Consider the following 14621-nt stretch of genomic DNA (forward strand, 5'->3'; position numbering starts at 1 on the left):
TTGTAGCCGATTTGTGGCTGTCTTTTGTTCTTCTTCGGGTATGCCCGAGCGTATGATGTAAACGTTTGGTTTGATTTGGTTTATTTAATCATTTATTCATAATAAAAAAAATATTTGTTTTTGGCCTTCTAGCAACACAGACACGTGCCTTGGTCTGAAGATGCCAGGTGGCAAAACAAGATCCAACTAAGGATATACTTAGTTGAAGAAGTACTATGAGAGAACCCTATATATTTTGTGGGAAGCATTTTGCTTGTAAAAATTGGTGAATATATTATCATGTTATCTACTTTTCGCTAGTTTGACTACATTCTCAGCCCAATCAGATACTGAAATAACCACCCTATATGTATTGTATTGTATTGTATTGTATTGTAATGTACTCCTTTACTGTGACTCTAATACTTTAATCTTTATTTTTATTGAGTAATGCTATGAAGTCTTAAAAATTTTAAATCAAATTAAAATCAGATCATTTACTAGCGGTCTAGTAAAATACCCACTCCGTACTATGTTAATTGCATTTGTTCTATTTTGGTCCATCTTAAACTATTAACACTATTTTTATTTTAAATAAGAATTATGATATTTAATTAATATATTTAACTTATAATTATGTAATCTCTTATTATACTTAAAATATTAATCTAATTATACTTAAAAATCAATCTCAAATTTATGACCTATAAAGAAAAGTAATGGAATGGAGGGAGTCTTTAATTCATCTTAAAAACATATTTTTTTTCTTATAAAAATTATAGTACTATCTTTCATTTGAGTCAAATCATCATTTATCTTTAAGATTAATACAAATAATTGTTGCCCTTATTAATTCATAATTAAATGCTTAAAAAGCATCAAAAAAATACTACAAGGAGCGTAATATATCTTCATGGCAAGCATAATTTGTTATACACATTAAACGAAAAGATAAAAAACAATGAATCTTGTCAAATATTTATATAAATTCTTGTAATTGAATAATTTACAATTATAAATAAATATTATTAAAAAAAATGCTAGACTCAACCGATAAATTCCGCCTGACGAAAGAACACGTAAATATGGAGGCCTTCCTCCGGTCCGCGCCAAATTTCAGCTGTATCACAATCCACGGGCCGCTCTTGGACGAGCCGGATCCAATCTCCCTCGATCACGACGAATCTATCGAGCCACTTCTTTATGTGGGCAGCGTAAGTCCGATCTTGATCGGCGTCGGCATCGTGCACGACGGCAGGCACTCCAATGGTTCTGATGGCCGCTTTCTCACCGGAATTAAGTTTATTCAAGAAACGCTTGCTGTGATAGTCGTCGAGACGTAGTGATGATGATGCATGATTTGATGTCCCTGGATTGCACATTAATGTGCAGTTCAGAGAATTCACCTTCTCCCTCAACCTTCGTTGTCTGGCTTCAAGAAATTCGGCGCCGCTGCCATCTAGCCGCCGGCGACGAGATTCTTGTAGGAGGGCGTCGTCAGCTGCTGGTTCTTGATCGGCCTTCCGTTTCGTATCACGACCCCCCCTCCCCCTTTGCGGAGCAGCACCAACACCACGATCTCCCCTCCCCCTTTGCGGAGCGCCACCGCGACCCACTTCCTGAACACCCCCCCCTCCCCCTTTGCGGAGCAGCACCGCCACCACGATCTCCCCTCCCCCTTAGCCGAGCGCCACCGCGACCCACTTCCTGAACACCCCCCCTCCCCCTTTGCGGAGCGCCACCGCGACCGCGACCCACTTCCTGAACACCCCCCCTCCCCCTTTGTGGAGCGCCACCGCGACCCACTCCCCCCCTCCCCCTTTGCGGAGCAGCACCGCCACCACGATCTCCCCTCCCCCTTTGCGGAGCGCCACCGCGACCCACTTCCTGAACACCCCCCCTCCCCCTTAGCGGAGCGCCACCGCGACCCACTTCTTGAACACCCCCCCCTCCCCCTTTGTGGAGCGCCACCGCGACCCACTTCTTGAACACCCCCCCTCCCCCTTTGCGGAGCAGCACCGCCACCACGATCTCCCCTCCCCATTTGCGGAGCGCCACCGCGACCCACTTCCTGAACACCCCCCCTCCCCCTTTGCGGAGCGCCACCGCGACCCACTTCCTGAACACCCCCCCTCCCCATTTGCGGAGCGCCACCGCGACCCACTTCCTGAACACCCCCCCTCCCCCTTTGCGGAGCGCCACCGCGACCCACTTCTTGAACAACCCCCCTCCCCCTTTGCGGAGCGCCACCGCGACCCTCTTCTTGCAAACCAACTCCACCACCGCCGCCGCTTGATTCAACGCCAGCGGCCCCCTGACGAATTCTCTCTAAAAATATTTTAGGAGCCATTTTCGAAATAAAATGATTACGATGGCATCTCTCGTAAAGGGCCTATTTATATAGGCGCGAAAAATTAAATTATCTAAAATACTCAAACTATTTGTAAAAATGATAAAATTGAAGCTGATGTGGCAACTAAAATTTAAGCAATACACTTAAACGACGTAGTTTTAATTTAACTAATTTTGGAAATTGAAAAATAACAATATCATGCTTTTTAAAATTTTAGTTTGTAGTACTCTATTCATCCACGATTTATTGTCACAAGTTGATTCGACATGGACTTTTAGAAATATAAAAAAAGTGAATTGAAAAAGTTAGTGAAATATGTATCGTACTTTTATATACTCTCTACGTCCACCATTAGAAGTTCCAGTTTGAGTTCGGAAGGATTTTAAAAATACAAAGAAAAATTAGTGGAACGTGAGACCACCTAATGGTGCGATTTTTTTACTTGTTTAACATTACCAACTAAGTTATGTGCTTCATCTTCAAACGAAACTCAATTTATGCCTATCAACTAAGTTATGCTTCATCATTAAATAAAACCCAATTTATGTCGGTACCATTTCAATATATTATCCAACCGAAAGCATAAATCCCAGCTAAATTAGGCCTGCGGGCAATACATTAAAAGATGGTGTGCAAAATCAATGAGTATCACCAAATAATTCTACTACACAAGGGAGAAATGCTACCCTCCATTTCTCTGTGAAGGTTGAAGAAGCCTTGCAATAATTTAAGGTTGTCTACAAAGTCAGATCCTTCAGCTGTTGTGAATCGACAATGGAGGGTGCACGAGTGAGAGCACATCCGGCAGTTGATGTCTTTGGGAACGCTATGACCTCCCTGATGGAACTAGCCCCACTCAATAGCATCACCAGTCTATCCAACCCGAAAGCAATTCCTCCTGTGAAAACTCTTTTACGTTTAGATCAAAAAACGAGACAACACAGCATTCGCGTAGAATGAACTCATAATAAACAATCCAAATATTGACATTGTCTTCAACGACCATATTTGAATCTGGACAATTATACAACCAAACAGCTGAGAAAGATGGAAACTGCACAGAAAATCTCACTAAGCCAAGTCTCCAGCTACTTTGCTTCTATTACTATAATTTTCATTTACACATTGTAACCAATTTTTAGTTCGGCATTCCGTACCATGAGGGGGAGCACCCATGTCCAGAGCCTCCAAAAGATACCCAAACTTGTTTTCAGCCTGCACAACATCAACAAAAAAAAGGATGAATTTTATGATTATGGACCTAGATGAAAGCACTACACAGCCTCAAGTTATTCAGACATCTGTATTTATATAATTCAATTTCTCCACTCTCCCAACTGTTATTGCTATTAAAGAAAAGGGGACCAATTACTTTGAACTGGATGTTGGAACAGTTAATCTATATAGCTTCGAACTAAATGATGCTGAATTTATCCTCAACATACTACATATGATCTATCGATTTCCTAGAAAGAACCATTATAGATTTTATAGGGGCCTAACCATTTACTCTCATTTGGAACGTTCAAACTTGTGTGGAAGTTCTGATTTGCTCAACTTGATACATTACAAATGTATCCACTATCCACCATAACTAACTATAAAACAATTCCACAATTATAAAATTATCAAAAGAGAAATACAAAATACAATACACATTGGCCTTGAATCTGTCATAACCCAACTTAGTTAGAGTTGAGATGGTTTTATGCGGGCTTAAGAAATGAAGTCATTCTCTATTGTGTGATTGGTTGGGAGCAATAGGATTTATTTACCTGTTCAGAAGAAATGCCAACTATTTCCAAAACCTTCTGTTGGACTTCACGCTTGTAAATTCTCAAACTTCCCCCACCAATCTATCAAAAATCGTAGGCTCTCAGGCAACTGAAACTGCTTAACGTATAGGAATACAAGGATTTATTTACCTCGACCCCATTGTAAACCATGTCATACGCTAAGGCTCGGGCAGAGGCAAGGTCTTTCATGTCCTCAGGATGAGGAGCTGTAAAAGGATGATGCAAGGCCTACAAAGAGGTCAAACATAGAAAGGTCAGCAATTATAAACATGTATCTTAGAATGAGCACCGTTAACCTTTCAGTCAAGCTAATATAAAATTGTACAAACCTCAAGCCTTTCCTCAGAATCATTCCACTCGAACATTGGAAAATCAGTTACCCAGAGGATCGAGTGCCTTGACTAGCAAACACATAGATAAACAACATAAATGTCAGAATAAAACTGCCATAACAAATTCTGCAGTAAGGTAATGTAGTTCGTACTTTAGGATAAAATCTACCTCAACAACTTACATGATCAATCAATCCCAACTCATGTGCTACATACAGCCTTAGTCGGTCCAAGGTTTTATTAACTGATGCTTTGTTACCTACAGCAAACAGAATGAGATCACCAGGACTAGCAGATAGTATCTTCAGTAAGAGATCTTGTTCGGTTTTGCCCACACTCGACACAAGTGCGGGAATCCCTTCAAGTCCACCTGCATTAAACATTATATTATGATGGCAATGGAAACATTTTCACCAAGTAATGCTAGCTAGTATCTTGTTAAGATGTGTTATTACCATGACTTGAGACCTTCAAGAACGGCAGACCCTTCGCTCCAGATTTAATAGCTTCATCATAAATATCACCCTTTTTAAGAGCACTGTTTGAATACTTCTGGCTTCCTGAAGGAATGCATATTGCTTTAATGATGCCGTCACTTGACAAGGTATCTGCAAAAACCTTGAAGGAAGAATTCCTGAACACTTCCGATACCTGAAGGTTGAACAAGATTTCACCAAAATCAGCTAGAGTAAGGTGAACAACTGGTCAAGCTCCATTCTCATATATAGATTGATCTCCTTTATGATCCTATTTACATGAAAACAAAGCACTGAGGCGTGTCAACAAAAGGTTACATCTTTCAGTTCAAGATCAAAACGAATATCGGGCCTGTCTGAACCAAATCTGCTTGTAGCTTCAGTATATGTCATTCTTGGGAAAGGGCTAGGTAGTTCAACTCCTTTGATATCAAGAAAAACCTGCAATTAATAAAATAGTCATTACAGACTCCATATAATTGGATAAAAGAGTTTAATCCACTTGGCCTACCAAATAAGCTAAAGCTTGAAACAGCAGTTGACAAGGTAAAAGTCACATTTCCAATACAAGATTATCTATTCAAGAGTACTGATGTGAAGACTTGTATGGAAGAAAAAGATTATCAGATTCATGAGACCATATTTTTTAAGCTAGTTTAAGGGTTAACAAGTGACTGTTTGCATCACAAGTGTGGAGCTCTAGAAGATCCAATAAAGAATAACCAAAAATTAATTACATGCTTGCTTGAGACCACATGTCTAACACCTAGAATAAATCTGACATTCTTTCATGGTTGGATAACTGATTTATAGCACAATTACACAACATAAGGCAATGACATCATATAGTTGAGAATCTGGGTTCCCTCAAGCTAGACTTCAACCTATTATGTTTCCCGCATTGACAAAGATGTACATTTCCAAAATATACTATCACATGTCAAACTTTCATCATGAACATTAGTACTCAACTGATTAAAAGTTATGGAATGCAACACAAGTCAGAAAACCTTTCTAATCAAATCTTCATTCAGTTTCAGCATATCCTCCAGAGGAGTGAATGCTATTTCAATGTCAAGCTGTGTAAATTCGGGCTGCCTGTCTGCTCTTAGATCCTCATCTCTGAAACATCTGCATGGCAAGAAGCAGAAGTTAATCTGAATATTGTTCACATCGCAAGTGTCAATACAGAACAACGAAGGCCTGCAGAAGGTGGAGTCTTCTTTGTGAAGTAAGAAAAAAAAATTTATGGTTGTTCATATTCTGGAACACCAATCCATATTCACAAGAACTGAAAAGCAACAAGGGATATTTTACTATTTAAGACATGTAAATGCCTTCATCATAAATGACATGCTCAAAGGGGAAACGTGTATTATAACTGATTTGGGTTAGACAGATACAAGAAAACAAAAAAAGGGAAAAGCAGTTTCTTATCCCATCAGGGTATTGAAGTACCTTGCTATTTGATAGTATCTATCAAAACCAGAGACCATTAGCATCTGCTTGAAAAGTTGTGGACTTTGTGGCAAAGCATAAAATGTACCGGGCTTCATAGAAGAGATTAAGAGAATAAGCATCAGATCTTTATATTTTGAAGAAAATCATTCAATCAATGGCTATATGAAGGAAAATCTTTAAAAATTGACTTGTTACAAAAACATTCATGTAACCAACTCAATGTGCTGCATCAACTGACTTGTTACGAAAACATTCATGTAACCAACTCAATGTGCTGCATCAACTGACTTGTTACGAAAATTCATGTGACCAACTCAATGTGCTGTATCAACTGACTTGTTACGAATTATTCATGTAATCAACTCAATGTTCTGTATTAACTGACTTGTTACAAAAACATACATGTAACCAACTCAATGTGCTGTATCAACTCATGACTTGTTACGAATTATTCATGTAACCAACTCAATGTTCTGTATTAACTGACTTGTTACAAAAACATTCATGTAACCAACTCAATGTGCTGTATCAACTGCCACAAGGAAATGTTATACTTTTCTATATAATCAAACCCGATAAGGCACCATTTGTCATAGACTCAGAATATAATACATTCAGTATATTTAAGATGAAAAATGAGAAAATAATTCCCATAATACACAGTATAGTTTAATGGGCTAATAAGTCCTAACAATCAACAAAGTTCGAGATGGATGAAGCATACGCTATGCTGAAATTCAAGATACCTTTCCCCTTTATTACCTCCAAAAGTTTGTCAGTCAGTAAGACTTGGAGTAACTTCTTAGAGTTTCACTACTTGCCCCCACTAGATTAGCAGGTTGATGAAATACCAAAGGATGAAAACTATATTGAGGCAGTATATCTCTATTTAAAAATAGTCAAAGATACCTGAACTCTTGAAGGCACTAAATAATCCCTCGCACCTTCCGGTGTAGATCTAGACAGAATTGGAGTCTCGATCTACCTTACATCAATCAAAAAGTCAGGAACAAGATCAACACAAGGATTATAGTAATAAATATTGAAAAGCTCTGATATGCTTTAATCACAGATTCAGACAGACTGAATACCAAAGTAAATACCTCAATGAAACCATGGACATCCTCAAGGTATCGTCGAATGAGTTTAACCACTTTATGCCGCAACATTATATTGGAATGCATTTGAGGCCGCCGTAGGTCTAGATATCGGTATCTGATATTGGAGCTTTTTATGAGTATATGAACATATCAATAGAACTTGAATTCTTCAGATATATCAACAATTCAACCGAAGAATTTGCAGTCTTAACTATTGCTAAGTTGGTTCAAACACCCCCAAACACCTTGAACCCTTCCTCCAACACAAAAGTAAAGTCAATTCGTTATCAATGCAGCAGATATGATTGTTTTTCTTCTCAACTCATACATAAACCTTCATTTTAAGACATCAGGCAGTGCACAAATTCTGGACATTGGACATAGATAATTGACAGTTGAAATCGTTATTTAGTACTCCCTCAGTCCACAAAAAATAGACAAGTTTTACCAATTTGGGCCGTCCACCAAAATTAGACTAATTCTCCGAATGGAAAGTTTTAAACCAATACTAACCCGTACACATCATTCTAAATATGGACCCTACAATCCCCTAACACTACTTTTTCTATTTTTTTTGGACGGAGAGAGTAGTACATAATTTGTTCATAGAAAATAAAACATTTGGAAGAAGGGCAGTGAATTACTAGAGGCATTGCTACAATTATAATTTATAACACCCCATACTAGCGGAGATCATGGAAAATGGGTTACCTCAATCTGATTTCCTCTTTTGCTGATTCTTTTACCTCATCAGCAGTAGTAACCAAAAAGGGCAACTTTAATCTCACTGCATTCAACACTTGGACATGCTCAGCAGCAACCTGGAATTGAAAATCACTAATAAGCATTGAGATATCATAAAAGTTTTATATTCTTTTTTTTTATTTTCTGCCATTAACATTTGTTAGAAGCCTTATACTCCATATACACATGCATATATGAACTATCAGAGAAGCAATTATCTTGATCTTCATTTGCTTAATCAACCAAGAACAAACACAACGGTTTTGAAATTTTAGAGCAAGAAAAATGTATAACTATACGAGAAACTCTCAAAGTCAAGACAAATATTTGACAGAAAAACTGGATAAAGCGGTTTGGTGAACAAACTATTGCTAACTTCTAGTGCTCAGTGAAATAAAAAATCTAATGGCCTAAGTTGTTCAAAAGAACTCACCTCTATGAAGCCCGTTTTCATCTTTTTATTTATAGACTCAATTGGCCGTTGCCGGATAACCCCTTCCACTGAAATCACATACTCAAGCCTCAAATCATTGACAACTGCATGAGCCTCAGGGAAATCATCTGGAAGAGTAGTAACCTGTTCATCAGCGGATATAAGTAAAGAGAGAAAATGAGATGAAGATTGAGCAATAACAGGTACATTTTGGAACTTTGAAAATTATAGTCTGTAATCACAATCTGCCTTGAAAATTGCTTTAACAACATTGATGCAACATGAGCTGCATAGCAGAACCTATACAAATAGCTAGGCTACGGAATGAATTACGACTACAAAGCCCCTATGAGCATGTTATGTTAAGTAAAAATTTTGCAGCAATTTTGACTTCTCAGAAAGAAAGAAACTTTGAAGGCTCAAATTTTTTTTTTATAATGTGTGATTGAGATCATTAAACTTTTGGAAAAAAAATCATGGATGTGAAATTGGACTGGTTATCAAATTCGGCACAAAATTTCCACATACAATTACCAATTTCCTGTTAACTTCTTGTGATACTGTGATTTGCAAGATGCAAAGCCAAAATCTTGTGCGATGCTCCAAAAATGGGAAACTGTGCTAATAGATTTTCAACTTCCCAATATTTTATCCGAACAAAAAATTACCTGCACGATTCCGGTGTGGTCGCGAAGGGTGACGAATGTGAGACCGCCGTGAATACGGTGGAGCGCCACCCACCCACAAAGGCGAACCCGTTTGCCTACGTCCGTTTCCCCCAATTCGCCGCAGAAATCAGTGCGTCTGACCCATTCAAGAGAGCTGGCATTGGTTTCTGCAGCGGGAGACGGCGGCGGTTTGGTGGTGGCAACACTGAGAGTTTCCGAAGCGGAAGCGGAAGCATACATGGATGAGTGGAGGCGCCTGTGGAGGAGCTTGGAGGGGTTCAATTTTGGGATGGTGAGGAGTAGGAGCGGAAGGGAGGACTTTGTGCGGAGGGCGACGGCGGGGAAGGAGCGGAGAAGGGCGGACATGACGGCGTGAAGCTCAATTTCACAAATTGTTAAAAGTCTTTATCTTTTCTGAGAAATTGAATCACTTGCTCTTTCTCGCTCTAAGTTGTTGTACATGGTGCATAACTTTTGGTTCTTTGGGTTAAAAGTCTGTCACAATGGGCTCGAGGTATACGAGCTTCATGGGTAGGGACGGCTCGATGGCATACTGGATTGTACCTATAGTCAACTTCTCCTAAAAATTGATATTTTATGTTGGTTGGTGACGTCGCAACAATTGTATTTTCGCTAATTTTCCACATAGATTTGTTGGGTTTTGGATTAAATAAATTGGTCAGATGTGAGCTCCGTCATTATTTCAAGATCGCGAGCATCGTCATATTCGAAGGAGTTTCACGTAGATATCTTGAACGGCTTAATCAGAGTCTTGTAGACAAAATTATGATCGTTTTACGAAAAACATGTTGTTCAAAAAGATCCGTTAAAACAAATGAATTGTTAAGTACTCAACCAAGTGGGGTTTCTTGAGGAATGCATAGAAGTCTACTATTCCGAGTGGTAGAGTGACGAAGGTGAATTTTGGATAACCTATTTTTATCGAGTGACGAAGGTGAATTTTTTATCCTATGTACAAAACTTATTTACATAAAAATAAACATGACTCGCTATATAGAATAACATTTGCAACATTTAAATCAAATAGAATATTCGTACTATAAATGCAATCTATCATTTTCATATATCTTAGCATTTCACCTGACCTACTTACCAAATGGCTTGGCTAGGTTCAACCTATATCTATAAGAAAACACAACCCAATTCGTTTCGCCCCAACCATGGGCAAAGCCGAGTCAAGCCTCAAGATAATTGAGCCTAACTAGGAACGTGTTTGGGTTGGTCCAACCCAATTGACAGTAATGGGGGTTGTTTCTGCGAGTATCACAATAAATACAAGTAACAAATACTCATGAGCCAAAATGACATCTTGATAAACTAACAGTGTTTTAATATTAAAAGTAAAAACTTTATTAGCTCTATGTCGGAGGAGCACACAACTAGCATTCATAGATATACATAATCAACTGTTACATCAAATCAAACTCTACTAGAACACAACTTAAGCTCTCTACATATATACAGACACAACTATGTCTAAATTGATTTATTAATGTTGACCAAACTAACGATCAAGATCGCGATTGCAGTGGCTGGAACGTTCTGAGGGACTGAATGAGCCCTCTCACAGATCCTACCGCGGCGAGCAGTGACGCCACAAGGCAGAAGCCGCTGAGGACCTGCAAGAAAAGCCCTCGACACGACGACCGAGAGACCCCGGTTCTAACCATGTACATCTCGATAGGAAAGAACACCGCAAGCGGCCAGAACGATATCGCGCCAAGGAGCCCCACAAAATCATTGAAAAACGGCAACATCATTGCCACGAACGTCGTGAACACAACGTACAAGCTCCGCCACACCACCCGGAATGGGCTCAGCCTTAGCTTCCACCACTTGTACTCCTTGCTCAGTAACTTGTTCCCCGCCCGCACCACGCCTCCACCGTCGCGAAGATGGGTTGGCTAAACACTTGGTACGCCCCAAAGAGATGGATGGCGATGAATAAGTTCGCCGTGAAGACCAACCAGTATGGTTCATAGAAGCCGTAACAAGAAAAAAAGTTATAAGGACGTTTTTTAATACAATTAATTAAGGACAATATCTTTGTTTGTGTGAGACACAAAAGGAAGATTAAGATAATTTATCCGAAACTTTCTTTTGCAATCTAAATTGTGACTATTTTTCAAATTTTATACAACGGAAGAAATTTTGCCTCTATGTTTTTTGTCCTTAAAAACTTTTTTGTAGTGCGTACCCGGTCAAGAAGTTCCCTGGCGCGTCGTTGCCAAATGTGGCGTACCCTAGCACGCCGCACGACATGTAGAAAATTGTTGAGATTATGATCCCTACAGTGGAGGCACGTTTCATCACCTTGCTCTCCGTCAAGCTGCCCGCCCGGATAGTGTCTTGGATCTCGATTAGGACGACGACAAAGGCATAGGCGAATGCGATGTTCCCGATTGCAGCGAAGCAGCTCCACATCTTCTCCTCAGCGGAGTGGTCTTTGCCAATGGGTTTGCCTATGAAAGACGGAGTCGGGAATTCAATTCAGAAAGGGCATACAAACATGTATTAAATTTATAAGATTTCAAAAAATGAAGAACGAAATGGTATAAATAAAATATGTTGAGGGTGACATTTAGCCCTTATTCTCCTCAAGTGGTTTTGCCCTTGCCTGTGATGCTGGTGGTGACGTCTCTCCCTTCCGCAACCTTGGCGATGGAGAGGCTTAGACCGATGGTAGCATAGCCAAACGACATGATGGCCGCAATGTATGAGAGAAATGCTAGCTCGTGGAAGTTGGGGACTTGGCTGAGAACTATTTCTATCAATCAGAACAATATGATGAAAGAATTGTTTGACAACGTGCAATCGTGGTTGTGTCCGTGTTTGTGGAAGCATATTGCTTTCTTCATTGCCCTACAAAAGCATTGGTTAATTCACAGAAAGAGAGGAACTACAAACAAATGAAAATTACAGACGATTTTTCCGTTAGAAAACTGTGAGAAAAATGTCAGCCAGTAAATCTTACCGACGGAAATGTTACAAAAGTGGAGACTTACACCAAGTTGTGATCGCATATCCAATCGTCTCACAGAAAATAGAATTGTATTGAATATTAGATACGCGATCATGATCACCAATGAATTTTTCGACAAAATTTTCTAGTCGTAACCTACGAAAAAAGCGGTTGTGATCGAATATCCAATTGTCACACCTGTATTGAACTATTGCGCAGAACTTATATTTGATTCCTCCTGCATCAAATGATTATTGTTAGGGCATGTAAAATCAAGTTAGTGGATTTATTTACCTAGATAGTTTTTGACGGCGTCTTTGTAGATATAATTTCTGGTGCCGTCGGTAACAATCGGCGAGTAAGTATGAGGTGAATAGAGTGATGAGTGAGAAAACGACGAGGGCGATAGGCCCAGCCCATTTGAGCGATGGCCCATGCTAGTGTTAATACGCCCGATCCGATAACTGCTGTTTTTATGTGGGCCCCTGTTGACCATACTGTTCCTATTCTTGACGAAACAAAATCCCATTAAATAATGGAAACTAAAAATCTTAATTGCCAAACAGTGAATTTTGGAACATGAAGCTTCTTTCAGATGTAACTCTTAATTCCATGTTTTCATCATACACATCCTCAATGAAATTTACCAGTTCTTTTTGGACGACCATCATCATCGAACATGGATGCATCATATCCCTCTAACGCTTCGACGTTCAAACTCTCAGCCTTGCTCATCGATTCTACAAATATCCAGTAAGTGGGAGATTACAATTGAAGTGTAAAAAGAACCATCAATGGACATAAAATCTAAAAAAGGACGAATATTAATTGATTGTGAGACTCACTAGATTTTGCACCCTGAGATTTGTTGCAGTAAAATGAAAGGTAAAAAGAAGTATAGGAGTATAAATGTGGCTTAAATATGGGTTGGGTTTTTTTGTTAGCTCTTTGCAGAGTGAAAAAGAAAGCCAGATTTTGAGAATAGATAGAAGAATCGTGGAGTCTAATTAAGCTTATCTTTATTGTTGGATATGAGTAGATCTTAGATGCGTGATATATGGCATTGCGATTTTCGTTACAGTTAGTTAGTTATTTTTTATGATATACTTGGTCTAACTCTTTTTTACTGAAACTTAGGAGAAATTTATTAGTTTGATTCTACACCTATGTAATTATCTTGTTTAATAAGGCTGTGTTAATATGCGTTTGAATTTCATTTTAAATATGCTTACAACATAGTAATATGTACTCTCAATTATCTTTTGAGTTTCATTTCATATAAAAACAATGTTACATATGCTTGGTTAAACTTCTATTTTTTCTAACACTTTGTCTAAAACCTTTCAACAATACGTTCCATGTAGTAGAAGTTATGACCGAGACATTAAATCAAGAAAATACTTAGTAATATGTGAAGATGAAGATATCGATATGTAGACTAATTGAGATTCATTTCATATTTATACCCTACTAAGATAATGAAATTTATCTTGGCTCAATCTCTCATTTGGATACGGGTACTATGAGCCTATAACAGCTTGAGGTATATTAGAATATTTAAATATCGAGTAACATTTTTATTTATCCAACTTTTCAGCTTGTTAAAAATTAAATATTTTACAATTATGTAACTCTTTTTTTTAAAGACTTGTAATTTGTAATTACGTAATGTTTGGATTCTAATGATTTTAATTATGTAAATTAAAAATTTTAATGAATTTTGTATTTTAGCTAAATCTCACATTTGATTTAACTAGGATATACTATTATAAATATATAAAAAAATATAAATAATTAATAAAGATGAGATCCTTGAGTATTATAAGGAAATGTATGATGAATTGTTAGTGTTGTTTTTTGAACAATGGAGGCTGGAAAAGACGGGGTGTGGTCCAATTAAAAGACAATTTAGGGACACGATGGATTACGGATTTCCTACATAATGCTTAAGTGTTGACTATTGTAATACTATGAGAGAAATAATCTCTAGTGGAAATAAAGCGAAATAAATAACAAAAAAAATGAGAAGAATAAATTCGATATTAACTGGATTACTAGGATAAAAATCTTAAGATAATTAAGTTGAGATAATTTTGCCGAAGTTATCAAAATTATTCATATAGTCATAATGTTGTTTGGTGATTGCTTAGTCTGGGCGGGCTTTGCCTTTGTCTCGGGCTTCTTTCTTGGGCTTCTAGATAATAATTTTTTTGGAACCAAACAAGAAAAAGCCCTAACAAAAAGCCTACTTTTGGTTTAAAAAGCAAATCGATCCATCGCCCGAGAGCATAAAATC

The 14621-nt window shown here is 38.3% G+C and overlaps 1 protein-coding gene and 1 pseudogene across 1 annotated transcript; both read right to left on the bottom strand.

Moving 5' to 3' along the window:
- Positions 1–2858: 2858 nt before the first annotated feature.
- LOC121745055 (aspartate--tRNA ligase, chloroplastic/mitochondrial-like) lies at positions 2859–9815 on the bottom strand. Its single transcript, XM_042138817.1, has 15 exons — positions 9343–9815; positions 8675–8818; positions 8209–8318; positions 7501–7612; positions 7307–7378; positions 6395–6486; positions 5947–6067; positions 5255–5377; positions 4916–5111; positions 4643–4830; positions 4458–4529; positions 4258–4356; positions 4108–4188; positions 3490–3547; positions 2859–3230 (listed from the first exon to the last, which is right to left on the bottom strand). The coding sequence occupies exons 1-15, from the start codon at positions 9706–9708 to the stop codon at positions 3070–3072; spliced, it is 1995 nt and encodes a 664-aa protein (XP_041994751.1). The 5' UTR covers positions 9709–9815; the 3' UTR covers positions 2859–3069.
- A 1059-nt stretch (positions 9816–10874) lies between these two features.
- On the bottom strand, positions 10875–13188 carry LOC121744286 (annotated as a pseudogene).
- Between the last annotated feature and the right edge of the window lie 1433 nt (positions 13189–14621).

The sequence above is a fragment of the Salvia splendens genome, chromosome 8, assembly GCF_004379255.2.
Source record: "Salvia splendens isolate huo1 chromosome 8, SspV2, whole genome shotgun sequence".
In the NCBI taxonomy this organism is placed as follows: Eukaryota; Viridiplantae; Streptophyta; class Magnoliopsida; order Lamiales; family Lamiaceae; genus Salvia; species Salvia splendens.

Excerpts from the sequence above, each read along its gene's own strand:
- LOC121745055 (XM_042138817.1), bottom strand. The coding sequence starts at position 9,708 with ATGTCCGCCCTTCTCCGCTCCTTCCCCGCCGTCGCCCTCCGCACAAAG. Across the intron at positions 6,487-7,306 it reads TAGTGCCTTCAAGAGTTCAG|CCCGGTACATTTTATGCTTT; the intron begins GTATCTTTGACT and ends TCTTCTATGAAG. Across the intron at positions 3,231-3,489 it reads CATGGGTGCTCCCCCTCATG|GAGGAATTGCTTTCGGGTTG; the intron begins GTACGGAATGCC and ends GAGTTTTCACAG.